Consider the following 27862-nt stretch of genomic DNA (forward strand, 5'->3'; position numbering starts at 1 on the left):
CCTCCCCCTTCGCGCCGCTGCTGCCGCGATGCCCCCCCCTGCGCCCGGGGCCCGGCTCCGGCTTCTCGCCGCCGCCGCCCTGGCCGGCCTGGCCGTCATCAGTCGAGGTACCGCAGCGCCGGGGGCGGGGGGCTCGGCCGGGACTCCAGGGTCCCGGGTGGGGATTGGGGGCGGGGGAGGGCGCAACCCTGAGCAGGGAAGAGGAGGCCCCCGGACGCGGAGGTCTGGGCCCGGGGGCGGGGGCTGCATCCTCTGGCTGGGAAAGGGGTCCTCGGACGTCTGGATCCATGCCCGGGGGCGGGGGTCCGCGTCCTGGGGCCCGAGCCTGGGCCTAGGGGCGGAGGTCTGCTTCTCCGGGCCGGCGAGAGGGTCTCGGACACCTGGTCCCGGCCTGGGGGCGGGAGTCTGCGGCTCGGGATCGGGGAGGGAGATCAGAAGCTAAGTAAGGGTCCCCGGGCAGAATCTCTGAACTGAGTTGGTGGGGGTGGGAGGAGGGTAGGAAGGGGGATGCCCCGTCGGGGGTCTTCATCTCTGCGTGGAGAGGGTCCCGCAGGGGGTCCCTGCCTGAGGGCTGGGGTAGGCGTTTCTGGGGAAAGGTTGGGGGGATGGTGTCTTCCCAGGGTCAGTAAGAGGAGGGGGCAGGGGTGTCTATAGACCTCCGTCCCAGGGCCGGGAAAAGAAGGGAGTGGGGTCTGGTCTCCCAGCTGGGAAGCGGCTGAAATCCCCCAGCTGGGTGGTCTAGGTTGGGAGAAAGTATTAGTAGTTGGACGGTTGCCGTTATGTGGGGGGCAATGGAGCTGGAGATCCAAGAAGTTGGGGTGCTGGGCTGGGGACTCAGATGTGGAAAGCTCTGGCTGGATATTTGGGTTCGGGGCAGGACGGAGCCTGAGAGACGGGCAGATTGAGGAGGGAGGGAAGGGAGGGGTTAACACGGGGTCAAAGGGTTAAACTCAGCCCTCCCAGTGGGGGAGGGGGACTGGGGCTGGTCTTTCGTAGAGCAGGAAGGGGAGAATGGAAAGTGGGGAGGGGGGTGCTGGGGAGTGAACTTGGCAGTCTCTGTTTAGAGGACATGTAGCTGGATCTCGGGTCTCCCCAGCGGGCTGGCAACCTGGGGACGGTCCAGGAGATGCCCCCTGAGGAGAGGAGGGGAGAGCAAGGAGGCAGGGGGCAGGGGACAGGGTTAATTCTGTGCTTCCAGAGCATTCCCCCAGGCCCTGCCCCAAGCCAGGATCACAGAGTCAGGGACACACAATTGGGAACACCCTAGAACCCCCAACAGTCTCGGCGAGACAGCGACAGCGGCTCTCAGCCGCCCGTCCACACACACCGAGCTCGCACAGCCACAGAGACACCCATCCCCCTGGTCTGACCCGGAGCCGCACCTGCAGACACCCAGGGTCACACAGACCCGGCCCTGCACACACAGGACACAGGATGCTGAGCCGGAGGGTCACTCCCTCCCTGGTGCAGACCGTCTGAGTGCCCCTCCCACTTGACCCGTCTGCATCCCTGCCTGTCTGTGTCTCTGTCTCTGTCACTTGTCTCTTTAGGTCTCTCTCACGTCTCGGCCATTTCCGGAGGCTCCCTGGCTCTGGGTGACATTCCGTTTGTCTCTGTCTCTGGGTCCCCTTCTCTCCATCCCTGCTGGGCTCAGCACAATTTCACATGTGTCCCTCCCCGCCTCTGGAACTGCATCTCCATGTCACAGCACGTGTGTCTCTCTGCCTCTTTCTGGCCCCTGAGATGTACCTTGGTCCTCATTCACTTCTGGGAGCTCACGTCTCATCTCGCCCACTCATTTTCCTCCTTGTCCTTTCACTGTCTCTGGCTGTCTCCCGTTAGCTCTCTCTCTGTCTCTCTTCCTTCACTCTCAAGTAACTTCCCATTTCCTTCTACTTCTACTCTTCAGAACCCTAGAAATCACTGCTGTTCACAGGTGCTGGGCTGGGATCTTAGTGGAGCCAGGAGGTGGTCTGTGACCTAGGTCAAGTCCAGTCCCATCTCTGAGCCTTTTGTCCCCCATCAGAGAACTGCGAGCAAGGGGGACAGGGCGGGGTGGGGGATGAGCTGAGACGGGATTAGGGAGGCAGAGAGAGAGCCCCCCTCACCCACCACCCTCTGACCGTTGGGGCTGAGCAAAAGCCAGTGGAAGATACTGCATCTCCTCCTCTCTTTTATTCATTGGATGGTTTCCAGATTACAGGAGGAAAGCATCCACTACAAATCTGCATAAGAGCAAACCCCACTGTGTCCCGCTCCCCCACCCTCCCCAAACCCACTCTCGAGAGGGAGCCGGCGTCCCCAGCCTTCTCCCACCTACAGCGTCAGACACGCAGTTCAGCATCTGTAAGGGATTGGTTCGTTTGTTGATGTTTTTCCCCAGATAGAAACAAAATAAAGCCATTTCTCTGCAAAACTGGCATTTTTTCCCCACTTAACTCTACCTCCCCAACATCTGTAGATATTATTCTATCGTTCCTTTTTTTTTTTTTTTCCCCTTAAATTCTTTATGCCAACACACACACACACATCCACGTACAAAAGCAGATGCTGCAGATGTGGGGTCAATTCTTCTGCCATATTACACGGAGTGGGGACAGGGTGAACCTGGGCGTGGGGGACCCCCCAGGCTCCCCCGGTTTGTCTGGACTGGGGGCGCCGCCTCATCGGCTCATTTAACAGGTATTTCCTGAGCACGTAGTCGCTGTTCTAAGCACTGGGAATCTATAAACACAGCAGTGAAGTCCCTGCCCTCGCAGAGCTTACATCCTAGTGGGATGGAGAGAGCTCCACAAACTAAAAAAAAACCTCAGAAGTAAACAGCTAATTTCAGAATGTGACGATTCACGTAGAGAAAATAAGAAGGACTCGGCAGGGCTTCCCTGGTGGCGCAGTGGTTGAGAGTCCGCCTGCCGATGCAGGGGACACGGGTTCATGCCCCGGTCCGGGAAGATCCCACATGCCGCGGAGCGGCTGGGCCCGTGAGCCATGGCCGCTGAGCCTGCGCGTCCGGAGCCTGTGCTCCGCAACGGGAGAGGCCACAGCACTGAGAGGCCCGCGTACCGAGAAAAAAAAAAAAAAAAGAATGACTCGGCAGACAAGTTGGCCTTGTGACCTCAGGTGGTGTCTGAGCAGCTGAGGGGAGTTCAGACTGAAAGGACAGGAGAAACCAGCCTTGGAAAGATCCCGAGGGAACGGCAGAGGCAAAGGCCCTGCGGTGAGAACCAGCGGAAAGGAACAGGCAGCATGTGGAAGGTTCCCGGGCTCTTGGCTCTGCAACCAGACTGCGGGCATCAGTGATAAGAAGGACTTGGGAGATCAGCAAAGAGGAAGAGGGCTCTGGGGGCTCCTCAGTGGCCGTTAGACCAGTCCCAGCCCCTTCTCACGGCTCTTCCCTGCCAAAGCCACACGGACCCGCACTCACGTGGTCCCCACCCCTCCCTCCAGCCGGGCTTCTGCCACCAGCTCCCCAGACGCCCGCCACAAGTTCACACACACTCCTGGGCCTCGGGTTCCCCATCTGTGAGTTCTGGGATGGTGGAATCTAAGCATCCCCTGCATTGGAGGGTCCCATTTCCACCTAAGTTCCTTTGAGGGGCGGCAGGTGGTTCTTATCTCCAAGTCAAGGTCACTCAGCTTGTTAGAAATCCCCTTCTCTTTTTTTTTTTTTTTTTCCTGTTGTTTTTTTTGTTGTTTGGCTGCGTTGGGTCTTTGTTGCTGCACGCAGGCTTTCTCTAGTTGTGGCGAGCGGGGGCTAATCTTCAACAAGCTTCTCTTGTTGCGGAGCACAGGCTCTAGGCATACAGGCTTCAGCAGTTGCGGCCCGCGGGCTCAGTATTTGTGGCTCGAGGGCTCTAGAGCGCAGGCTCAGTAGTTGTGGCTCGTGGGCTTGTTGCTCCACGACACGTGGGATCTTCCCGGACCAGGGCTCGAAGCCGTGTCCCCTGCATTGACAGGCGGATTCTTAACCACTGCGCCACCAGGGAAGTCCCAGAAATCCCCTTCTCTCAAGAGAAGGGAATTCACCCACTGCAACCTTCATCCCTTGGTTTATCAAACGGGTATGAGAGCCACTGGTCTGGACTGGCAGAGACCCGTGTGGTCCGTCCCATCACCACTGGATCTCCCGCCAGGCTGGCACCTGCCCCGTTAGCATCCCATCAGCCAACACGCATAGAGCTGTTTGCAAGCACTTAACTAGCAGGCACTGTATTGAGCCCGTTGCTTGGGTGACCTCCTCTCATCCTCTCCCCCACAACCCAATGAGGGAGGCACAACGATCGTCCCCACTTACAGGTGGGGAAACTGAGTCTCAGGGAGGGGAAGTAACTTGTGCAACCCAGTGGCACAGCTGGAATTTCAACCCTGGCAGCCCGGCTCCCCGGTCCGTTCTTTTAGCAGCCTGGTCATGCTGGCGTGGTCGTGGCAGAGCAGATGCTGACAGCGCGTCTGTACATGCGTCGCCGACTCGTGTGGGTGCTGGGCATAGAGCAACCTACAGGCCAGACCTGCTCTGCCCCCTCCCCTCCACTCCTGGGGGACCGACACCGAACCGGGGGATAACAATAGATGTTTCTTTAAAAAGAAGGTGCTGTTAGGAACAGCTAGCATTTCTTGGGCCCTTTTTGCTTGCTAAGTGCTGAGCTAAACATTTTGCTTGCACGTTCTCATGGAATCCCTGACAAAAAACCCTCCGAGGGACGCACTACTGTTTTTCTCCTTTCTACAGTTGGGGAAACTGAGGCTCAGACTGGCCGGGGGTCACCCAGCCAAGAAACGGGGGGACAGACATTTGCTCTATCAGCCCAGACTCCTTACGGCTTTCTTAGCGAGTCTCTAGAGACCATCCATCCCCTCTACAAACAGTTCCCTGCTCAGAGCTAAGCCCAGCTCTGGGGGACACAACCAAGATTCAGGCCCTCAGGGGACTCCCGGCCAGGTAGGGAAGACACCCCTGGACACTGTCCCAGCTGAGTCAGAGGGTACGCAGTAGAGAGAGTGGAGACTCTCTGCCTTGAACAGTCAGGGAGGTCCTTCTGGAGGAGGGGGCATTTGAGTTGAGGTTTTGAAGAATGTGTAAGAGTCCAAGAGGTGGCAAAGCATGTTGTAGGAATCCATTTACATTCACTCATTCAACAAATATTTCCCAAGGCTTTCCAGGCCAGGCCCTGTGCTGGAAGATGTTGGGGATACAGACCTGAGTCAGACCCAGGCTCTGCCCTCAAGAAACTTATAGCTGGGACTTCCCTGGCGGTCCAGGGGTTAGGACTCCGCACTTCCACTGCAGGGGGCACGTGTTCAATCCCTGGTCAGGGAACAAAGATCCCACATGCCGCGTGGTATGCTCAAAAAAAAAAAAAGAAACTTATAGTGTGCTGGGGGAGACAGATACAGTCACCACAGCTGTAAGGGAGGTAGTCCAGGCATTGTGGGAACACAGACTAGGGCTGGAGGGAGTAGGGAGTCAAGAGTTTCCCAAGCAGAATTCCTGCAGAGGGGACCTCATGTGCACTAGCTTGTTTATTTTTATATTAAACATCTCTTGAGGCCTCCTGTGGACCAGGCCCTGAGCTGGGTGATGCTGGAGGTGGGGAGACCCAGGCCCTGCCCTAAGAGGCTCCCGTCTGGTGAGGAAAGCAGACCTGAAAACAGTGCAGGGTGACTGGGACTGAGACAGAGGGAGGGGCTGGGCCCAGTGACAGGGTGGTGGAATGCCTAACCTGACCCCCACCCCCATTTACCAAAGCCCAGAGAGGGGAAGGGACTTACCCAAGGTCACACAGCATGGAGGGTCCTCCTGAGCCTGGAGTCTGGGAACTGCATGAGACAGACATGCAGACCCACAACATCCAAAGTTATAGACACACAGACGAGGAATCGAAGAGGTAACTTCATCACTCATCTCCCAGGACTGCCCGCAGCCAGGGCCCAGCTGGGCATGCTGGGGAAACAGACGGTCTGAGCCAGGCCCTGCCCTGGAGAGGCAGCTGGGGGGGGCAGAGACCTCGGATCCACGGAGCCGTGGGAGCAGAGCGGGAGCTCGCATGGGCTCGGATGGGCCATCTCTCCTAGGAGAGGCCCCCATGTACCAGGTCCCTGGAGAAGGAGAAGCGTTTTGATGGGAAACAGTGGGAAGGAGGGAGAGGGGAGAAAAAGTGGGAAATGCAGAGCTGGGCTACGCTAGGGGAGAGGAAGCAGGAGAGTGACGCCGGGGCCCCGGACTCCAGGGGGCCGTGCCGAGTGCTGGAAAGATCCCTCTGGCAAGGAGTGCGCGTCTGTCTGTCTTTCTGTCTGCTGTACCTATGATCAAGATCCTGCCCACCTCTGTGAGGTCCACTCCCCACCCCAGGGCCCTAGCCTGAGCTCAGGAGCCCCGGGTTCTTCCCTGAAGTGGGGCACCTGAGACAGCTTCCTCTGCAACCCCCAGACTGGGGTTGTCCTCCTTGAACCCTGGACAGTGGCTGTCACAGGGCTGGGGGGAGGGGGGCAGGTGGGGTGATTTCGCCCCCTGGGAGGTATCTGGCCATGTAATTTTGGTTGGGGCAGGGCAGCTACTGGCATCTAGGGGGTCGAGGCCAGGGGAGCTGCGGAACATCCTACACTGCACAGGACGGCCCCACAATGAAGGATCACCCAGCCCCCAATGTCAACGGTGCCGAGATGGAGAAAGCTTGGTCTAGGATGTGTGTGACCAGGGGGTGGCGGGTGTGCGGATAGGGCCGTGTGTGATCTGATCAGAGGTGACAGCGTGAGTGCACGCGCCCGATTCTTGGCCCAGGGCAGCCCCTTTGTATTTGAGAGGCTACAACTGTGTGGCTGTTTCACTGCACAGGCCGTATCTTCATGCACGACTTTCCAGGGTAGGGCGTGGGCATGAGCACAGCCCTCCGGCTGGTAGTGTCACTGTGACCGATTCAGCATGTGTGTGTGTGTGTGTGTGTGTGTGTGTGTGTGTGAGAGAGAGAGAGAGAGAGACAGCCCTCCAGGTAGGGCTGTAACCGTGTGCAGACTTTGCACCTGCGTGTGAGGGCCCGCTGGTGTCAGTGTACCCGTGTGGGGCCGGTTGTGTATGGTGGGGCGGGTCAGGGTACCACGTCCCTCCGGTGGCAGAGAGGCGTGCTTCTGGGAGAGAGCTGTCTTTTCTAACTGACCTTCTGCTGGGTGTGTGTCCCGGGCTGCGTGCGTCAGCGTGAGTATTTAGGTCTCTGTCCCGCTGAGCAGGACCCATTGCCATGCGTGGGACTGTCTCCTGGCCCCGGGGCTGGCTCTGCGCACCTTTCCTGGACCCCGGTGACTGTGTCTGTGTGTCTGTCCCCTGGCCGCCCCCTCCTTCCTAGGGTTCTACGTGGCAGCATCCTCTCTGCACAGCTCAGGACGGGCAAGTCCCTTCCCTCCCTCCAGGGCCCTTCAGATTACAGGAGCGACTCTGGCCCAGGCGAGCCCAGGGTGAGGGGCTGCAAACCCCCAGGGCCTGGCGAGCCCACTGCACTGGCTCTGGCCCAGCCCCGAGGGCCTCTGGGAGTCGTTGGCGGGGCACGGGCAATTAACTCATTAGATTAATTAGGTCCTCATCCTGGGGTGGGGGCCAGGGCAGCCCTGTGTAGACCCGTGCGCCCTGGCGTCCAAGGTCATCCGGCCGCCTCCTTTCCCCTCCTGGTGCTGTCTCCATCCGCCGCCTCCGCGTGCCCAGCTCCCACTCCCTGGCCCCGGTCCAGCCGCTGGCCACGGTCCACAGAGAGATGAATGGCGGGGGTGGGGGGAGCGCTGCAGCGCGCAGGCGGGCGTGGGCATGCGCCCTCAAGAGCGTGCCCCACCGGGCACGGGCACACGGGGGAGTCTGTGTAGACGCGAGGCTCCCCGTAGCACGCCTCAGCGCGTCCTGGGCGTCTGTGCTAGACGTGTGTCCGCGTGGATATTCGTGTCCATCCACGTTTGCGTGCGTGTTTGCATTTGCATGTCTGGATGTCTGTGCACTTATGTGGGTGTCGAGGGTCTCCCTGAAGCGTGTCTTTCCACGTGTTTCTGAATTAATGTGTGTAACTGTGTGTATCTGTGTGCACGTGTCTGTTACATCTGTATATGTATCTGTGTATATGTGTATCTATGTACCCGTGAGTCTGTGAATATGTGTAGGTGTGCCTGTGTACGCGGATATCTGTGTATGTATGTGTGTGTTCTTGAATCTGTGTGTATGTGTGTCGTACACTGTGAACATGTGTGTGTGTGCCTTGTGCCATGTCTGCATGTGTGTCTGTGTACATGTGTATCTGTGCTTGTATACGTACCTGTGTGCACATCTGTGCGTATCTCTTTGTATCTGCACATATGCAGTTCTGTAATTGTGAATCTGTGCATATGTCTGTGTGTGTGCACGTCTGTACACAGCATCTCTGAGTGTGTCTATGTATTGGTGTCTGTGTGTCTGTGTGCACATACATGTGTGTTTGTGTGCTGTGATTGTGTGCTGTCTCTGGAGGTGCATAGGTTTGTGTGTCCCAGTCTGTCTGGGTCAGTGTGGGCTTGTGGGAAGGTGTTGCGTGTGTCTGCTCTGAGTGTGTCTGCCATGTGTGTCTCTGAAAACAATAGTGAACGTGTATGCCGGGGGGTGTGGGAAGTGTCTGTATCTGCGGGTGTGTGTGTGTGTGTGTGTGTGTGTGTGTGTGTATACAGATGTGTACAGTCCCACCGAGCTGAGCTGCCCTCCCTTCCACAGGGCTGCTGTCCCAGAGCCTGGAGTTCAGCTCCCCTGCGGACAACTACACAGTGTGCGAAGGTGACAACGCCACGCTAAGGTAGGGAGACCCGGAGGGTGCTGCCCCTTCACCTTCCTTGGGGGGAAATGGTCCTGATCTCCAGGCACAGCCCACACCTCCCCTGTCAAGAGAGAGGTCATTGGGGCCCAGCCTCTGGGCCCAGGCCCACCCCTGGGCCTCAGTGTCCCCATCTGTCAAATGGGTGGAGGAATGGTGACCACCACCTGCGTTGTTGTGAGGATTCAAGAGTCTGTACACACGCCCTGAGCTTAGAGAGCCTGGCACACTCTGCCTGCTCGGTGAGAGCCGGGGTTACACACCCCAGCTCTCTGCCTCCCCAGTCTGGGTCTGTCCCCCTCTCTCTGGATCCCTGTCCCCCTCTCTCTGAGTCTCTGAGCCCCTCTCTCTGGGTCTCTGTCCTTCTATCTCTGGGTCCCTCATCATTCTGCACCTTTGTCCCTCTCCCCCAGTGTGTCTTTCCCCCCTCCTTTTGGGTCTCTGACACACAATGATCACTCAATAAGCATCAGCTGTCATTCTGTTGTGCACTTGGGCTCACAGCTCTCCCTCTCTGAGGCTCAGTTTGCCCACCTGTAAAGTGGGTGCAGTCACACCTGCCTCCAAGGACTGCAGTGGGAACTGGAGATGCAGTGGGCCTTCCTCCCCCCACCACCAAGCCCCCGTGACGGGGGACCCTGGAGGACCGGGGGGGGCGGTGTGAGAGAGAAGAAAACCACCCTGCCCTCGTCCTCCCCGCCAGCTGCTTCATCGACGAGCATGTGACCCGAGTGGCCTGGCTGAACCGCTCCAACATCCTGTACGCGGGCAACGACCGCTGGACCAGTGACCCGAGAGTGCGCCTGCTCACCAACACGCCCGAGGAGTTCTCCATCCTCATCACCCAGGTGGGGCTGGGCGACGAGGGCCTCTACACCTGCTCCTTCCAGACGCGCCGCCAGCCGTACACCACTCAGGTCTACCTCATCGTCCACGGTGAGCCCTCAGCTGCGGCCCTGGCTGGGGGTGGGCGGGCGCAGGGGACGGGGGACCCTCATGTCCTCGCCGATCCCTGGGACACAGCCGTGGGAAGGCAGACACACACCCTGCCCTCACGAATTCCAGCCAAGCAGAGGGAGGGAAAGTCACAGGCAACTTCTAGGGCAGGAGAGCTACAGGGCCGAGCGTGGACTCGGAGGAAGACCGCATTCATTCACTCAGCCCTGTTTACGGAGCACCTGCTACCTGCAAGCATTGCTCCGCGGGCTGGGGACAGAGAAGGAGCCAGGCAGGCTGTCCCTGCCCCTTTGCAGGTGACTTTCCAAGGAGAGGCAGCTTCCCAGACAAACGTCTGAGCTGAGACCTTCAGGTGGGTGCAGGGCTGGTCCCGGAAAAAGAACAGCACGTGCGGGGGCTGGATGCGCAGAGTGGGAGAGGTGGGGCTGGAGAAATCCACGGAGAGGGCAGGAGGCTGCCTCACATGGCATCAGAGGTGGTCTGGAGTGCAGGGAGCACTTGGAGAGACAGGACCACAGGGACAGCCCAGCGGGGCCGTGGACAAGCCCCGACTTGAAGCCAGATTCCTCCAGGTTCCAAGCTCACCGCCACCACCCAGGGGCTGAGGGACCCAGAGCGAGCCGGGCGGTCTCAGACTCCGCATCTGCAAAACAGGGATGACGCCGTCATGTATCGAGTCCAAAACATCGTCAGCTGGAAGGGGCACCTTTATTTTATGCCTGGCTAGAAATGGAAAAAAAAACAAAACAAAAAACCCCTCCCAGTGAAACACTGGTGTCCTACGTCATAAAGCCATCCTGATTGGAGAAATGTGCAAACGGGTGGGGTGGAGGTGGGAAACGCCCCTGGGTGTTAGAATTGATGAGTAGAGCAACATCTAACCCAGAAGGGAGTAGTGAGGGTTTAGTGGGTTAATTTTTGCCAAACACTTAGAACGCTGTAAACTTACACACAGGAAGCACCATAGGAGCATTCGTTAAATAATTTTTTTAATAGTAATACTGATCAATAAAAACAGAGATGGGGAAGGAGGAATTCAGGCCAGAAGATAGAAAATAGAAACCAAGTTAGGAGGAAGGTGGAGAGAGACTGAGAAGGAGTGAGGAAGACAAGACCAGCAGCTGGGGAAGCAGCCAGACCCAGAGGGAATGGAACACACAGGATTGCTTCCAGAAAGAGGAGTGTCAGCCGGACCCCTGGGTCTGAGGGGGGAGGGGCCGGGGGCCTGGATCCTGGGTCTGAGGGGGGAGGGGCTGGGGGTCTGGACTCCTGGGTCTGAGGGAGGAGGGGCCGGGGGCCTGGATCCTGGGGCTGAGGAGGAGGGGCTGGGGGCCTGGATCCTGGGTCTGAGTGGGGAGGGGCCGGGGGCCTGGACCCCTGGGTCTGAGGGGGGCGGGGTTGGGGGCCTGGATCCTGGTTCTGAGGGAGGAGGGGCCGGGGGTCTGGACTCCTGGGTCTGAGGGGGGAGGGGTTGGGGGCCTGGATCCTGGGTCTGAGGGAGGAGGGGCTGGGGGCCCAGACCCCTGGGTCTGAGGGGGGAGGGGCTAGGGGGTCTGGATCCTGGGTCTGAGGGGGGAGGGGCCGGGGGTCTGGATCCTGGGTCTGAGGGGGGAGGGGCCGGGGGCCTGGACTCTGGGTCTGAGTGGGGAGGGGCTGGGGGCCCAGACCCCTGGATCTGAGGGGGGAGGGGTTGGGGGCCTGGATCCTGGGTCTGAGGGAGGAGGGGCCGGGGGCCTGGATCCTGGTCTGAAGGAGGAGGGGCCAGGCCTGGATCCTGGGTCTGAGTGGGGAGGGGCTGGGGGCCTGGATCCTGGGTCTGAGGGAGGAGGGGCCGGGGGTCTGGACCCTGGTCTGAAGGAGGAGGGGCCAGGCCTGGATCCTGGGTCTTGGGAGCCCACATCTGGCCTCTCACTGACCTTCCCTCCGGCCTGCAGTCCCCGCCCGCATCGTGAATATCTCTTCGCCTGTGACCGTGAACGAGGGGAGCAACGTGAACCTGCTCTGCCTGGCCGTGGGGCGGCCGGAGCCCACGGTCACCTGGAGGCAGCTCCGAGGTGAGGACCCCACCCCGGCCGAAAGCCCCTTCCCCCACTCCGCAGTCTGGGCCCCTCAATTCCCCATATCCCTAGCTAGATACCCAGGATCTCCCATGACCCCCCTCCCTTGATTCCCCTGGAACCCTTGTGATGACTGGATTTCCCCCTCCTGCCCTGGTCCTGCTATTTCACTGGAAGGCCCCAGAGCCTTGGAGCCTTCCCCACTTGCCATCCCAGGCCTGGGCTCTTTCCTCCAAATCACCTCCTAGATCCCAGCTTGCCCCACATCCCCGACCCCAGCAGCCTCAGTCTCTTTCCCCCCAGCTCACAGGATTCTCCTGGATTCAGACCCCTACCACTAGATGGCCAGAGCCAGGTTCCAGCCACGGCCCTGGCCCACGTTCCCGTCTCCCGCTCACATCACTACATCTCTGCCAGATGTCTTAGGCCTGTGGTTCTCAGAGTGTGGTCCCCAGACTGGCAGCATTGGCGTCACCTGGAAACTCGACAGAAATGCACATTCTTTGGCCCACCCCAGAGTTAATGGTCAGAACCACCCCTCCCCACATCACCACCACAATCTGTCTGAACAAGCCCTTCAAGTGATTCCAGTGCTAGGGCTAAGAACCATGGCTGCCCCCAAACAGAGTGCCAAGGGGCCTGAAAGGGACATTCCAGGTCCCAGACATCACCCACTCCCCTTCTACCTAGATCTCTACTACCATTTCCCAGATCCCTAGATCCTTACTCACGGGGTCTTTGGAGACCGATTGTGCCGATCAGTAGATCCCTTGGGACCCCAGAACCCAGTAACTAGGTCTCAGGTCCTTGGATCCTCCCCTAGTGGTTCACCTGAGCCCCACAGTCCGGGTCTCGAGTCTCTGGATCCCTGGATGCTCTGAGTCCCAAGGGGTCTTCTGAGCCAGCGCTCTGTCATGAGACCCCAGATATCTGGATTGCTGATCCCAGTCACCAGATCCTGACTCCTTGGGCCCCGAGGGCTAGATCCCAGCACCCTGGATCCTCCCCACTGGGTCCTGTGAGCCACACAATCTGAGTTATGGACTCCCAGATCACTGTATCCCCGGAACGCCCCCAATTCTAGGACCCTCCCCACTGGGTTCTAGTTACTAAGCCCCAGATTCTCATTCTGTGCCCCACCCCTAGCAGGAGATCCCGGGCCCGGCAAGCCCCTCCCCATTCCCACTGACCCGGGCACTCCAGGCCCTGCGCTGTCCGCCCCGCTGATGTGTGTCCGTGTTGTGCCCGTGTTGTCCCGTGTTAAGTGTTTGTGTCTGGCCCCGCCCCCTCCCCTCCCCTCCCACCACAGATGGCTTCACCTCGGAAGGTGAGATCCTTGAGATTTATGACATCCAGCGGGGCCAGGCCGGGGAATACGAGTGCGTGACTCACAACGGGGTTAACTCTGCACCTGACAGCCGCCGCGTGCTGGTCACAGTCAACTGTGAGCCCCCCTGGCACTGGGCACGAAAGCGGGGCGGGTCCTGGGTCCCTGGGGATGAAGGGTGTGAGGGAGGAGGAAGGGGGTGAGTCTGCGCGAGGAAGGAGTCTTTGTTGGGGGGGATGCTGGAGACCTGGACTCCTGGTAAGGAGAGAGGAGCGGGCTGGGGGTGGGACCCCTTCGTCCCCACCCGGCTAGGAGAATTCGCTGACCCTGGTCCCTCACCAGATCCTCCGACCATCACGGACGTGACCAGCGCCCGCACAGCCGTGGGCCGGGCCGCCCTCCTGCGCTGCGAAGCTATGGCCGTGCCCCCTGCGGATTTCCAGTGGTACAAGGATGACAGACTGTGAGGATGGCACCGGGGCCGGCCGTGGTGGTGATGGTGGTGGTGGTGGGGTCCTTGGTCCTTTGGACCGCGGGGAGGGGGGCAGAGGGAGCAGAGTACTGGCTCCTGAGAACTTGAGGGTCCGGCTTCTAGGTGTTGGGGTCCTCTGAGCCCCAGGGAAACTGTGGTGGCTTACTGGAAACTTGGGTCCCAGGATGATGAATGCTGGAGCCTGGTCTCCTCCAGCTCTTCAGGAAGAAGGTCTGGGGTGGGGGTCGATACTGAGGATCCGGCAGAGAAGTTTTAGGGTTAGGGGACCATTACATCTGGGGTGTAGCGGGGCCTGGGTGCCCCTAGTGGTCGGAGGTACACACTGAGAGAGTCCAGTGTCCCTGAGGGGCTAGGCTTTCTGGAGAGGGGCGTCGGCGGGAGTGGCCCGAGGTAGTGGCGCTAGAACCCGAGGCTAGGGGTCGCTGGGGTAGGGATCAGAATGTAGGGTCTCCAGGGAGTCGGGGAGCCTGACAGGGGGTTGGGCTTTCCGCCTGGAGAGGGCCCCTGGCCGGGGTCCTGCGGCCTGGTCCCTCACCCGGATCCCCGGCAGGCTGAGCAGTGGCACGGCCGAGGGCCTGAAGGTGCAGACGGAGCGCACCCGCTCGATGCTTCTCTTCGCCAACGTGAGCGCCCGGCATTACGGCAACTACACGTGTCGCGCAGCCAACCGGCTGGGAATGTCCAGCGCCTCCATGCGGCTCCTGCGTGCGTCCCTGAGCGGCAGGAGGGGCGGGGCCGGAGCGGCGTGGGTGGGGCCGGGGCTGAGTGGGCGGGGCCAGAGAGGTGGCGATGCCGGGCCGACCCCAGACTGTCCCCGAACTTAGGAAAGAGACGCACCCTCGACTGAGCAAGAAACCGATCCCTTCTACAGACACATTCATTGGGCGCCCACTAAGGGCCAGGCATTGGGTGCTCGGGAGACAGCAATGCACAAAAGAGCCAAGGTCGAGGGACTTGCACAGCTTACAGTCTAGCAGTAGTAGAAACGCAATAAACAAGTAGACACATAAGTAAAATGAAAAGCCAACGAATACATACATAAATAAGCAAAAAAAAAATTTGCATATCAATAAGGGCTACGAAGAAAATAAATAATAGAATTGGGGATGGTAGTATTGGATAAGCTCATCAGAGAAAGCTTCCTGGAGGGGGTAACATGTGAACTGAGACCTGAGTGGTCGGGAGAAGCCAGCCCGGCCAAGATCTGTGGGGAGAGCTTTGCAGATGGAGAAGACAGTCATCAGCCAGATGCTTAGACTAAAACAGTCAGAGGACAGGCACACGGAGTGAAAGCCCAGAAAGGTCCCCAGGAGGCATCCTCAGACCACACCCTCAGAGCAGAGACAAGACGCTCGGGAGAGACACACATGGGGTCTCCCCACTCTGGGCCTCCTCCCCTGACCCCCTCTCTTTCCCCAGGCCCAGGATCCCTGGAGAACTCGGCCCCAAGGCCCCCAGGGCCTCTGACCCTCCTCTCCGCCCTGGGCTGGCTGTGGTGGAGGATGTAGGAAGAACCCAGTGCCCTGGAGTCCCCCCGCGGGCGGTCTGAGGCCGAGAGCAAGAGGAGAAGGGGGAACAAGCGCCGCGGGTCTCGAGGGGGCAGAGGAGCTCTAAGAGGAAAAGGAAGAGAAGGAGGAAAGATCTTTACAGAACCCATCACTGTGAGGGATAACGCAAAATTATGCATCTTTCTACAGCCATTCTCGCCACTGTTCACCTTTCCGATTGTGACCCATCCCCGGCCACCCCACACCCGTCTCTTAGCTCAGGCTGTCAACTGGATCGCGTGTGTGTAGTGGGTGTGAGCGTGAGCCTGCACGCGCGTGTATGCGTGTGTGTGTGTGTATGAATGGGTGGGAAAGGGAGCTCAGCACTCTTCCCTCCTCGACACGCCGCACATCCACTGCCCCCAACCTTCCTGTCTCTCACCTCTGGCTAGAGGTAGGTATGGGGGCTTCGTGCCGGAAGCTGTGAGGAGAGGTTTTCCAGGCTCCCTGCTTTCCCGATATATGCATTCACACCACCCGCTCCCCACCCTGTTGAAAGGCTGTCTCCTGGGCAGGTTGGGAGTGGGCAGGGCCATCACGCTTGCCTGTCAAGCTGTCACTCAGCCTCTGTGAGCAGGTGCACGATCTCCATCTTGGCTCTGGGCCTCCCTGCTGTCAGCCGGCTGGCTGCCTGGAGCCGGAGGCCCCATCACTGGCTCAGCGGCCTGAGACCTTCCCACTTTTCCTGTCCCTCCCCACCCTGGACTTTCTGGCCCCCTCCTGGGCCAATCGGTGCTTCCATCCAAATGTCAGGCTGGTGCCTGTTGTCACCTGTGTGTCTCAGTGCTTTGCCCTACCCTGCCCCCACTCCCCTCGACCACCTGCAGCGCCAACCAGCTGCAGCCGGCCCACAGGTGTGGGCTTGCTGGGCTACCGCTCCCTGGCCTCTCCACCGGCTGAACCTCCTAAAGGCTGACCTGACCACCCTCACACACACTCAGACACACACACACACACACACACACACACACACCAGCGACTGTGACCAGCAATAGCCCCCCGGCTCCAGCTGTCCTGTAGCTGGTGACCAGCTGTAGTTCCCCCCAGGATGGGCAACTGTTATCAGGAAGGGGCTCTGATTGTAGGAACACCCCGCCCTGGCACGCCACATCACACAAGGTGGGGGAGAGAGAGGCATCAGACATCCTGAGCCCAGACCAAGATGCCAAGTCACCAGCTCCAACTCCCGGGAGACCCTCTATAAACACCCACCCTGAACTACACCACCCAGAGCTTGGGACGGGGAGAGAGGGCAGAGCAGGGGCAGAGGGGCAAGGGGCAGTGACTGTACCTCAGACGGGGGCGTGGACCCCATCCCACATTGTCTTCCATTCCCAGGGTCCGGGGGACAGGGCGGGCAGGGGGAGGGGTGCAAGGGAGGGGGGGCGGGGGGCCCTGGGGGCCGTGTGTTCCAAGTCATGGGGAGTGTTGAGACCACCACACCAATAAACGCCTTTTTCCAAAGCCTCCGCCTGCAGGTGTCAGTGTCATTAAGGATATGGGTGAGTGGAGGACAGAGTTGTGGTCATGGGTGGTGCCTCCCCAGCGTCACTTCTGCCCTCCCTTTTCTCTCTGGTAGACTTGCAATTGACCCATTTGCAGAGGTGGCACGATTGGCTTAAGCCACTCAGCATAGCCCGCTTCCCACTGTGACTGGTTCAGAGGTGGGCACGTGACCCAGCCAGCCCACTGAGAGAGTGAACACCAGAGCTGTGTGGATTTCCTAAGAAGAGACGCTCTTCTGCTGCATCACGCGGCTCAATGGCGTGAAGTCTGGATCTGCAGGGTTCCTTTTCCCCACCGCATGGAGAGATCTTGGGTCTATGGGGATAGCCACGGTGGGGAAGACAACACGTGGAGCCTGAGAATGATAGAAACACTATGGAATGCAGAGTGGAAGGTCTAGAGAAACTGGGTCCATATGACATCACTGGAGCAAGTGGATCAAAACTTAACCTGACGCCCACATTCACTTACATAAGCAATAACGTCCCATGTATGTTTAAGCCAACTCATGTTAGGTTTTCTGTTTCTAGTGATTAAAAAGGAAATGAAAATTCTAGCTGATACAGATGTAGAGAGTCCAGGTATCCAGGACCCCAGCCACCACCTTTTTAAAAAGATCCAAGGACTGTATTTCCTAAAGGCCTCTTCCACCCCAATCTTTAACCAGAATCCTTTCCTTCCTTGAGACAGACGCTGGTTGCCTATACTTTAGCTGTTGCCACTTTCCTCTTTGCCCACCTCCCACGATACAGGCTGAGATATTTGGTTGCCCAGCCTCCCTTGCAGTGATGTGGCCAGTTTTTGCTCAATGAGACATAAGGGAAGTTTACTGTTAGGCTTCCAGGATATTTCTTCCCCCGCTCATGAGAGGAGAGGAACGCTGCTCCCTTCCTTTTGTCGTCAGATACAGTTGCGTGAATATATGAGCTGTGGCAGCCATCTTGCTACGTGAGGCAATATGCTGACCCACTGAGGGTGGCAGAGCAGGACACAAAGTGCCCAGGTACTTGATGGGGTCACTAAGTTGCTGAGTCAGCCTGAAACCACCTACCTCCATCCCTTGCCATCATTTATTTTGTTACTTACAGCCAAAAGAATCTTCACTGATGCACTCCTTAAATTTCCAATGAGAAACCCAGGTGGAAAAGGAGGCCATCCTGCTGGGGATGGCAGCAGCAAGCCCAGTCCTTCACTGGCCCCAAATACTTGATCAGTCAACAAATATGGATGGCCTGCTGTGTACCAAACTCTGTGTTAAGCGCTGGGGATAATGACACGGTCTCCACCTTCGTGGCGCTCCCGGTTAAGAGAGCGTCAGAGGCTAAACAAATAGTTATGTGTTTAACTACGAGGAGCAGGTGGTTCAGGGCCTCTGGGACCTAAACCCATGACTGAGGCACGTTAGGGTCATGGGTTAGGGAAGGGTCCTCTAAGATGGTAACGGTTACCTTTACACTTGAAAAATGAATGACATAGGGCTTCCCTGGTGGCGCAGTGGTTGAGAGTCCACCTGCCGATGCAGGGGACGCGGGTTCGTGCCCCGGTCCGGGAAGATCCCACATGCCGCGGAGCGGCTGGGCCCGTGAGCCATGGCCGCTGAGCCTGCGCGTCCGGAGCCTGTGCTCCGCAACGGGAGAGGCCACAGCAGTGAGAGGCCCGCGTACCACAAAAAAAATGAATGACATAGAGCAAAGAATGTTGCTCCAGGCGCAGTACACTCTGGGAGCAAAGGCCTGGAGGCAAACTTAAGTATGGTGGAGAGAAGCAGGGGTGAAACTTCTGGAAGGGAAGGTCAGAGAGGCTGACAGAGGCCAAACCACAAGACTTTGAAGGTCGTGATGAGGAGTTTGGACAATATCTGAAGGGCAACGGGCAGCCATAGAAGGGCTTAAAGAGAAGAGGAACGCGATCTGATCTAAGATGAAGACCCCGGGAGCTGGATGGAGTGTGGCCTGAAGCAGGCAAACGTTGACATAGGAAGACCTTTCTAGAGAATGGAGGCAGGCCGCCCTCTCCAGCTCGGGGCAGCACAGCAAGCCCTCCCAGTCGGCCACAGGTCCTCGACTGCTTGGAGGTTGTGCAAGCCACACTGTTAGGTCAGCAGGAGTCTCTCCTAGCCCAGGAGTCCCATCTCCTTAGCTGCACAAATACAAGGCGAGTCTTCTGCGCTGAGAGAGGGAGACAGGAAGTCCCACCTTACGGGTCCAACCTTCAGTCACAACAGGACAGGAGGTCCCCTACTGCTGCTGGAGTGAAACAGGAAGTCCCGCCCCAAAAGTCCTGCGCAGAGTAGGCCACTAGCCCTGGTCACACGTGCGTGGCTGTCCGAGCAATCTTGGGATCCCCACGTGGAAAGTTGACTGTCCTCGGACCAGAGGCCTGGAAGAGAAGGAAGGGAAGGGGGACAACTTCAGGGGTTACCCTGGATGTGACATAACTCACCCTTTTCTAGAGCTAGCTCGTCCCATTCCAAAATTAGCTGAGTTCCCTCCGTTTGCAAGGAGGAAAAAGTGTCTAGCCACCCTTGGGAGAGATAAGACATGCAACAACCCAAATTTTATGGGGAAGAAGACGTTCTATCCCACTTCGGAGAGAAAATGGAAGTTTTGCCAATTTTTATGGAAAAGAATGAAGGCGTTTTCCTTCATTTGGCGGGGTGGGGAATTGGAATTTCGCACTTCTTTTAATATATATAAAAATTGGATGGGAAGTCCTGTCCAACTTTTATATATTAAAAAAAAAAAAAGGGAAAATCTACCAATTTTGTAAACCAGTAAGAAAAGCTGGAGGAAGAGAATTCAAACCATCTCCTCTGCCTGACTAAAACACAAAAAGTTCCACCCCATTCCAGGACACTGGGGCACCCACACACACTGAGTGGGCTCTGGTTGGGCTAGGGTCCTTCAGAGGAACTTCGAGGGGCAGAGGCTGTGGGGTCTGCTCTGGGGTCACGCTCTGCATCCTATTTTCCGGTACGGTGAATACAGGGGTCAACCTGGGCGTACTCTTCTTTCTGTTAGGAGTCTTTCCTGGGAAAGGGAGGAGGAAGAGAAATAGAAGCAGTTGATTGGCTGCTCTGACACCCCCACGCAGTCAACGGCAAGGGAAACTGGGCTGAGAGGTGGAGCCTTACGCTGATTGGCTGATATGGAGGTAGGCAGGCAGGTTGGATGAGGTAACTGCTGCTGATTGGTTCAGATGCTGAACCAATGGGACTCTTTGTAGGGAACCTACCACTCGGTCACTCACTCACCTTGAAAGCGGCACAGGTAGCAGATGCCCAGGATGAGAAGTGCTGCCAGGAGTCCCAGGCCCAGTAGGGAGCCCAGGACGATGCCAGCGATGGCCCCGGGGCCCAGGATGGGGCCTGGAAGAGACCAAGAGAAGGAGGATAAGGAGAGCGGGGGCCAAATCTGAACCTGTTTCCTGAGCCCCCTGCCTCAGCCCCCCATCAGAACTCAGGAATCTGGGACCCCAGCACTCTCAATTCCTTTAACATTTCCTTAGTGAATGTGGTGTGCCTGGCATTCTGCCAGGTGGTGAAGCTCCGTTGGTGAGCAAACGAAGATACCTGCTATCGCGAGGGTTCATTTTAGGAGGAAATCAGAAACGAATGTGCAAATAAATAACATAATTTCAGATTGTGCTCAGAAGAAAAAATCAATGAGCTATGATAGAAAATATGGAAGGGGAGGTGACATTTAGAAAAGTGGGTGACGGAAGGTCCTTGAGGAACATTTGAGCAGAGACCTGGGGAGTAAGGAGCCGGGCATGCTAAACAGGGGGAAGGGTGTTCCAAGCAGGGGAAACAGAACATGCAAAGACTCAGAGGTAGGAAAGAGTTTTCTGCGTTCAATGAAAACTGTGGGTGGATGACACAGAATGAAGGTGGAAGAGGTAAAGGATGAAGTTAGAGGGATTAACAGGGGCCAGAGCCTACGCACGAAAGGCTTTTCAGCAAGGCGGCAACAACGTGATCGGATTTGCATAACTTCGGCTTCTACCTGGAGAATGGATTGTAAGAGGGCAAGAGGGGGCATATAGAGACCAGGTAAATGGCTGCTGCCGTCCAGGCAAGAGAGGACGGTGGTGTCTGACCAGAGTGTAATGGAAAGAAGTGGACGGATTGGGAAAGCATTTCAGAAGGAAGCGATGGGACCCTGCTGGTATTTGGGATGTTGGAGGTGATGTCAGCACTTGGGTGGTGCCCTGTCCCAGGATGGGAAGACTGGAGAGTTGGTGGGGGGTGGGGGGGAGGGTGTAGTTTGGGAGAAAAAAACCTCAAGAGATCTATTTTGGACATGTAAAGTCTGAAATGCCAGCTGGACATCCAAAGTGAAGATGTCAAGTCTGGAGTTCAGAGGTCTGGGCTGGAGATCAGACATTTGAGAGTCATCTGAGTATTAATGATATATAAGGTGATGAGAGTGGACAGGCCACACTGGGGAGAAATATAGGTGGAGAAGAGGGCTGAGGGCTGACACATCCAATACTTAGAAGTTGGGGAGTGTTGCTGGTTGAATTGTGTCTCCCCAAAAAAGATACAGTGATATCCTAACCCTCAGTACCTGTGAATGTGACCTTCTTTGGAAATAGAGTCTTTGCAGATGTAATCCAGATAATATGCAGAGACTTCTTTTCCAAAGAAGGTCACGTTCACGGGTACTGAGGGTCAGGACGTCTCAGTATACAGTAGTTCCCCCTGCCCTTATCTTCAGGGGATACATTCCAAGACCCTCAGTGGATGCCTGAAACCACGGATAGTACAAAACCCTACGTATTCTATGCTTTTTCCAGCATCACTACTCTTGCGCTTTGGGGCCATTACTAAAATAAGGGTTACCTGAACGAAAGCACTGACATAGCGTGACAGTTGAGCTGATAACTGAGACAGTTTCGAACAGGCAGAATACTCCGGACAAAGGTGTGATTCACATCCCAGGTGGGATGGAGGGGGCCAGCGTGAGAGTTCATCACGCTGCCCAGGCACGCAATTTAAAACTTATGAATCGCCGATTTCTGAAATTTTCCATGTAATATTTTCAGACCACGGTTGACCCCTGGTAACTGAAACCTCAGAAATCAAAACCGAGGATAAAAGGGGACTACAGTGTCTCTGGGGGGAGACACAATTCAACCAATCAAGTCGAGATGAGATCATGAGGGTGGGCCCTAATCTGATAAGACTTGTGTCCTTACAAGAAGACAGAGGCGGGGCTTCCCTGGTGGCGCAGTGGTTAAGAATCCGCCTGCCAATGCAGGGGACACGGGTTCAAGCCCTGGGCCAGGAAGGTCCCACATGCCGCAGAGCAGCTAAGCCTGCGCGCCACAACTACCGAAGCCCACGCGCCTAGAGCCCGTGCTCCGCAACAAGAGAAGCCACCGCCCGTGCACCGCAATGAAGGTCCAATACAGCCAAAAATAAAAACAAATAAATAAATAAATTTATATTTTAAAAAAAGAAGACAGAGGCACACACAGGGAGGAGGAGGCTGTGGGAAGCTGAGGGCAGAGACTGGAGTGGTGCCAAGGATTGACCGTCACCATCAGAAGCTAGAAGGAGGCAAGCAAGAAGGCTACGCAGAGTCTCGGAGAAAGCACGGCCCTGCAGACACCCTGATTTCAGACTCCTGGCCTCCAGAGTTAGGAGAGATACACTTCTGTTGTTTCCAGCCACACACTTCATGGTACCTTATTACAGCAACCCCAGGAAACTAACACAGAGAAAGAAGGAAGATCCAACAAAACAGACTGACAGGAGGGAGCCCACGACAAGGGCTTCTCAGCCCAGGACGAAGCCCAGCGGCTCCAACTCACCGGCACGGTAGACCCGGCTGTCGGATGGGGTCCCTGGCTGGAGCCCCAGAGTGGGCAGGATACGAAAGACCCAGACCTGGGGCTTCTGAGGAAGGAGGGGCACCACAGCTGAGCGATCCCGAGGTCCGAGGGTGAGCAGGGAGGTCCAGTCCTTGGACATGGTGGCTCTGCTCAGGTCAGGGCTCTCCTGGGCCTGGATCTGGAAACTGCTAATCAGGGCCCCTCGCTCCACATCCCAAGTCAGCACTGCTGCATCCCGGGTTCTCTGCAGCCTCCATGAGGAGATAGAAGGTCCTGGGGAGGGGGCGGGGGTGGAATCAAGGTGGGGGTTGGATTCATGGGTCCTAGCAGGGAGAGGAAAGGGGGCCACGGGCCTGGACTCCTAGGTCCCAGGCGCAGAGGGTCTGGAGACCCCAACTCCTGGGTCTAAGAAAGGAAGGGACTGGGGGCCCAAACTCTTGGGTCTGAGGGTTTCATGGAAAAAGTGACTGGGGTCCAGGATTCCCTGACGGGTCAGGGATCTGGGGGTGGGAGTTCTAGGGTCTGGGGTCGGCGGAGGCCAGGGACCAAGATTTCTGTGTCTGAGGGAGGAGGGAACTGAGGGCCTGGGCTCCTTGGTCTGAGGGAGGAACAGGCTGGAATCCCAGTCTCCTGGGTTTGAGAGAAGAGAGGGCTGGAGGACCTGGGTTCCGGGAAAGGATGGGGCTCACCAGTGAGGGTGATCCTGTCGGTCCCAGCTCCCAGCGCCCCACTGCACATCACGGAGTAATTTCCCAAGTCCCAGTTCAGGCTGAAGTTGCCGATCAGGAGCCTCTGCCCATCCTGGCTGAGCAGCAGGTGCCCGCGGCCTCTGGAGGCCAGGGGCCGCCCTTCCCGGGACCAAGATGCTCGAGAAGGGGGGCCACAGCCAGAGGCCTGCAGCGCCACCTCCACCTTCCCTGACTGTGTCTCCTCGACCACCGGATGCAGCAGCACCTCTCGAGGGGCCTCTGTGGGTGGAACAAACCCAATGAAGAAAGAGAACAGGTCCTGTGCCCTTTGATGAATCTAATAGGGCACCTTAGCCAAAAGAGGAAGATCTGCCCTTTCACTCCCTCCCTCATTCATTCATCTGATTTCCTTAACAAGGACTTAGGAAGTACGTGAGACAGGCCAGGTCCTGGCCTGGGAAACTCATATTATTCTCAACCATGTATTGCTCTGAACACGTGGGAAAGTGTCAGCCCTCTCCGTCCAGGAAAGAAATTTTGGCCCCGCCCCTGCTTTAGGTATAGGAAAACCTCCGACCTTCTGTAGGGTTAAAGATAGAGGAAATCTCTCTTCCTGTAGTTGGGAAGTCCCCTTTTCTCAAGTTCTAATGGAGCAAAGAAATAGCCCCTCCTCCTCGGGAAACAGGAAAGAAGCTCTCACCCGGGGTGACAGTGCAGGTGCGCGTGGTCATCAGGTGGCGAGCAAGGCAGGTGACGGGGACGCCGCTGAGCCGGGGGTGGGCGGGGACAGCCTCCAGGAGCACCGAGGACACCGGTTCCGCCTGGACGCCTTTGGGGAGACCCTGGAACTGCAGGGAGGCGGCAGGGACCCCGCCGGGCCACGAGCAGCGGAAGAGGAGGACGCGATCCCCAGGACCCCCTTCGACTGAGCACTGTGGGGACCCGGGGGGCAGATCTGTAGAGGGGAGGGAGAGCTCAAGGGGTCAGTCAGCTCTCTCCCAGCTCCCCTCGAGCCCCGCCTCTCGTGCGTTCACTGCACTCCTTCTTCACCTGGCCCCGCCCTGTAGGCACTGCCCCTGCCCCGTTCTCTTGCAGACCCCGCTCCCTTTCCCCGGCAACTCCTGGGCTAAGTGGGCAGTCGCAGCCCCACTGACTGCCCCCCTTTCCGAAGGAAACTTCATCCTCCCACACTGATCCCTGTCCTTCCAAACGTAACCCCGACCTTTTCTCTAGCTCCACCCCTTCTACCAGGTTACTTTGGCCCCCCTCTTTTTTTTTTTTTTTGCGGTACGCGGGCCTCTCACTGTTGTGGCCTCTCCCGTTGCGGAGCACAGGCTCCGGACGCACAGGCTCAGCGGCCATGGCTCACGGGCCCAGCCGCTCCGCGGCATGTGGGATCTTCCCGGACCAGGGCACGAACCCGTGTCCCCTGCATCGGCAGGCGGACTCTCAACCACTGCGCCACCAGGGAAGCCCTGGCCCCCCTCTTTGATTACTCCACGAGTCGCCTCTTCCTACTGAACCCTCCCCTTTTCTGGACATCCCTGCCATTCCTAGTGGGCCCTGCCCCCTTTCTAAGACGACTCTGCCCCTTTCTAGAATGATTCCACCCCTTTCTCTCGTGACCCTGCCCCCTTTCCCAGGTAACTTCTTTCTCTTGCTGATCCCACTTACTGGCCCAAGCAACTTAGTCCCTTTCCTTGACTACTCCTTCATCCCCAGGAAGCTCCGCCCTCTCGGTGCTGGCCCTGCCCCCTCTCCTCCCCTTCTCTTGTGCATCCCCCCCCGTTCCTTCTACTGGGATCTCCGCCCCTCCCTGCCGGTCACGCCCCACCACGCTCTTTCCCCCCGCCCATCCCCCCCCGGGTATCCCAGCCCCTTGCTGGTTCCGCCCCTTCTCCCGGGCATCTCCGCCTTTCCTGGCTGGCCCCGCCCCTCCATCCACCCCGCCGCTCTCACCCGCCACAAGGAGTCTGAGCAGCGAGCGGCGGCGGAGGCCGGTGCGCGGGTTCGCAGCGAGACAGGCATAGGCGCCGCCGTGGCCGGTCCGGACCGAGGGCAGAAGGAGGCGCGGGCCGGCGGGCACCGCGGCCTCGGCCGGGTCGGCCAGGCTCCATGTGATGTCGGCCGGTGGCCGCGAGGCGGCGGTGCAGCGCAGGGTCACGTTGCTGCCCACGGTGACAAAGAGGGCGGGGTCGGCGTCGTGGTCGGAGGAGACAGTGATGACCGGCAGATCCGGGCCGTCTAGGCGGAGGAAGGGGGTCGGAACCGCGAGAGTCGGGGTCAACTGGGACTCCTCCAGGATTTCCGGAGACTGGACCTCCAGCCCTCTCCTCCCCAGGGACTCCAGGAGCCTGAGCCCTCAGATCCCTGTCCCCGACCGGAGGCACCGCCGCACTCACAGAAAACACTGACGTTGGTCGCGGCCTCCGCGTGGCCGAAGGGGCTGTGGACGCGGCAGGTGTACCGGGCGTGGTCGCTGCGCGTAGGGCGCGCGATGAGCAGCTGGTCGCCCTCTACGCGGATCCGGGGTGGCTTCACTCCCGCAGGGTCCCCTGCCTCCAGGACGCGTCCGTCCCGGGTCCAGCTCAGCTCCCCGCGACCCGGCCTCCACCCCACACAGCGCAGCCGGAGCTCCGCCGCCCCCTCCTCGGTCTCCGGGGCCTCAGGCTTCACCGACACCTTGGACACGGGTTCTGGGAGAGGGGGAACGGACTCAGGACTCGGTTCTCAGCCCCCTCGTCCCTTAGGACCAGGGAGCCCCAGGCTCCTCCACCTCTTACACCCAGAACTTCGCCCCAGCCGAGGCCCCCTCTTAGCCCTCCTCTTAGCCCCAAGAGTCCTCTTCTTCTCACAGACTCATGAGTCTGAGTCCCCAGCTCTCCCCTCTCTGGGACTTGGGAGTCCGGGCTCCCAGGAGTTTTGGTCCCCAGGTCCAATTTCCCTCAAGCACCTGTCTTGACCCCCAGCTCCTCTTCTCCCTCCCTCCAGCCCAGAAGTCCTCTCTCCCCTGTCTAGGAACCCCTTCCTCTGGGGCAGGAAACACATCCTCAGAAGAGCAGTAATCTGCCCACAGCAGCCCCTGCAGCCAGCACTCTGGACCTCAGGGCCCACTTACCATATACACGCACAATGAACTCCCACATCTGCCGGGAGATCCCGGCCTGGATGACCTCAGCTGTGTAGACCCCAGCATCCTCTAGCTGGGCAGAGGAGAGTTCCAGACTCGCTTGGGTCTGGTTAAATCGTAGGCGGCCTTTGTACGTGGGGTCCAGGCTGATGAGAGGGGACCCTGGCCCCAGGGCCCCAGCTGCCAGCACCTTGGAACCTTGGCGCCAAACCACCAGAGGGGAAGGGGGACCAAGGCCAGGAACTGGAAGCAGAGGCAGCTGGATTGTGGTCCCCACCAGCACCGCAAGAGGGCCCCCCACTTGCGGGGATAAGCTTGAGGCAACTTTGGGATCCGCATCCTCAGGGGAGAATTTTGAAACTGGGGTCTCCACAGAGATGTTCGTATTGGGGACTTGCCTGTTGGAAGCTGGGGTCTTAACAGAGGAGGAAGGCTCCGGGTTTGGGGCAGGAACTCGAGAACCCGAGGCATGAGGAACTACTTTGGAACCAGGTTTTCCAGAGAAGGGGTCCAGCTTCAGCTTTTTGCCCTCAGCAGAAACAGTGGACCGGAAGGACCCGGGCACGTCCTTCAAATTCAGCACCTCAGGAGACCGTTCAGAATGAGGGATATCAGCTTTTGAACCTGGAGACTGATCTGGAAATTTCCAGCTGGGGGGTTTGATGGAGGGAACTTTCAAACCCGGGCCCTGGGAAGATCTTTCTGAGTCCGAGGAGAGATTGGTTCTCTGAATTCCTGAAGAGGCTTTGAAGGCGAGGACCCTTACTCCCGAGGCTGCAGAGGAAAAAGAAGGGAGGGAGTTGTTGGGCTGCAGAAAAGGGAAATGGTGGGCAAGGGGCTGGGTGGGGGGCTTACCCAGCAGCAGGAAGAGCAGCAGAGCCCGTGAGGTGCCCATGGTGCCAGCTGCACCCGCGAGGAAACCGGGGCAAGACCCAGGGCCTGCACCCATTCCTCCCGGGCTAGACGAGTCCAACAGGACGGATAGCTTCCTGGGCGGGGAAGGGAGCCAGATCCACTGGGAGGTGCCAGGATCCCCCACCCAGATAATATGGCTGAGACACCCACCCCACCCCACTTGTCCTCATCAGCTAGTCCCGACTGAGGGGAGGCCCAGCGTAACCCCTGCACTCCCCACACCCTGGGGGCAGACGGTGAGACTGGAGTCCCAGCTGGAAACTTAGTAACAAATTTGTGGAGGGGGGTGGGGAGGTGAAGTCAGGAAGACTTCCTGGAGGAGGGTCAGGTGCCCTTTGAGAGAGCACCCCGCCCCCAGCCTCCTGGCATCTGGTCCACTCTGTCCTGCCTACATCTTCAAATACCCATGTCTGACCCTGCTCCCCCTCTGCTCTCCATGGTCCCCTGTTGCCCTCAGGGCCGAGTCTCAAAGGGTTATCTTCCACCCAGTTCTCTCTCCTGAGAGCCGGAACTGTGTCTCCTCAATCCCCAGGTCTTAACATGCCCCATGTCCCACTAAACGTAGAGTCTTCCCTCTAACCCCACCCTCCTGC

The 27862-nt window shown here is 58.3% G+C and overlaps 2 protein-coding genes across 2 annotated transcripts; one reads left to right on the forward strand and one right to left on the reverse strand.

Annotated features, from left to right (window-relative positions):
• Positions 1 to 15432, forward strand: IGLON5 (IgLON family member 5). The gene is made up of 8 exons (XM_004286469.3): positions 1 to 107; positions 8714 to 8792; positions 9514 to 9746; positions 11702 to 11821; positions 13134 to 13268; positions 13494 to 13614; positions 14195 to 14349; positions 15064 to 15432. The coding sequence occupies exons 1-8, from the start codon at positions 29 to 31 to the stop codon at positions 15150 to 15152; spliced, it is 1011 nt and encodes a 336-aa protein (XP_004286517.1). The 5' UTR covers positions 1 to 28; the 3' UTR covers positions 15153 to 15432.
• On the reverse strand, positions 14506 to 27773 carry VSIG10L (V-set and immunoglobulin domain containing 10 like). The gene is made up of 10 exons (XM_033417758.2): positions 27210 to 27773; positions 26343 to 27128; positions 25627 to 25920; positions 25184 to 25468; positions 23925 to 24179; positions 23225 to 23503; positions 22515 to 22808; positions 19951 to 20064; positions 19572 to 19726; positions 14506 to 19076 (listed from the first exon to the last, which is right to left on the reverse strand). Exons 1-10 carry the CDS (start codon positions 27301 to 27303, stop codon positions 19005 to 19007), a joined length of 2628 nt encoding a protein of 875 aa, XP_033273649.1. The 5' UTR covers positions 27304 to 27773; the 3' UTR covers positions 14506 to 19004.
• Positions 27774 to 27862: the final 89 nt, after the last annotated feature.

Source organism: Orcinus orca, chromosome 20 (genome assembly GCF_937001465.1).
Source record: "Orcinus orca chromosome 20, mOrcOrc1.1, whole genome shotgun sequence".
Lineage (NCBI taxonomy): Eukaryota > Metazoa > Chordata > Mammalia > Artiodactyla > Delphinidae > Orcinus > Orcinus orca.

Bases quoted from the DNA above. Each gene is read 5' to 3' on its own strand.
- VSIG10L (XM_033417758.2), bottom strand. From the start codon at position 27,303: ATGGGTGCAGGCCCTGGGTCTTGCCCCGGTTTCCTCGCGGGTGCAGCT. The intron at 25,921-26,342 runs GTAAGTGGGCCC...CCCCTCTCCCAG, and splicing joins GTTCATTGTGCGTGTATATG to AACCCGTGTCCAAGGTGTCG. The intron at 24,180-25,183 runs GTGAGAGCGGCG...TCCCCTCTACAG, and splicing joins GCTCAGACTCCTTGTGGCGG to ATCTGCCCCCCGGGTCCCCA.
- IGLON5 (XM_004286469.3), top strand. From the start codon at position 29: ATGCCCCCCCCTGCGCCCGGGGCCCGGCTCCGGCTTCTCGCCGCCGCC. The intron at 108-8,713 runs GTACCGCAGCGC...TCCCTTCCACAG, and splicing joins CCTGGCCGTCATCAGTCGAG to GGCTGCTGTCCCAGAGCCTG. The intron at 14,350-15,063 runs GTGCGTCCCTGA...CTCTTTCCCCAG, and splicing joins CGCCTCCATGCGGCTCCTGC to GCCCAGGATCCCTGGAGAAC.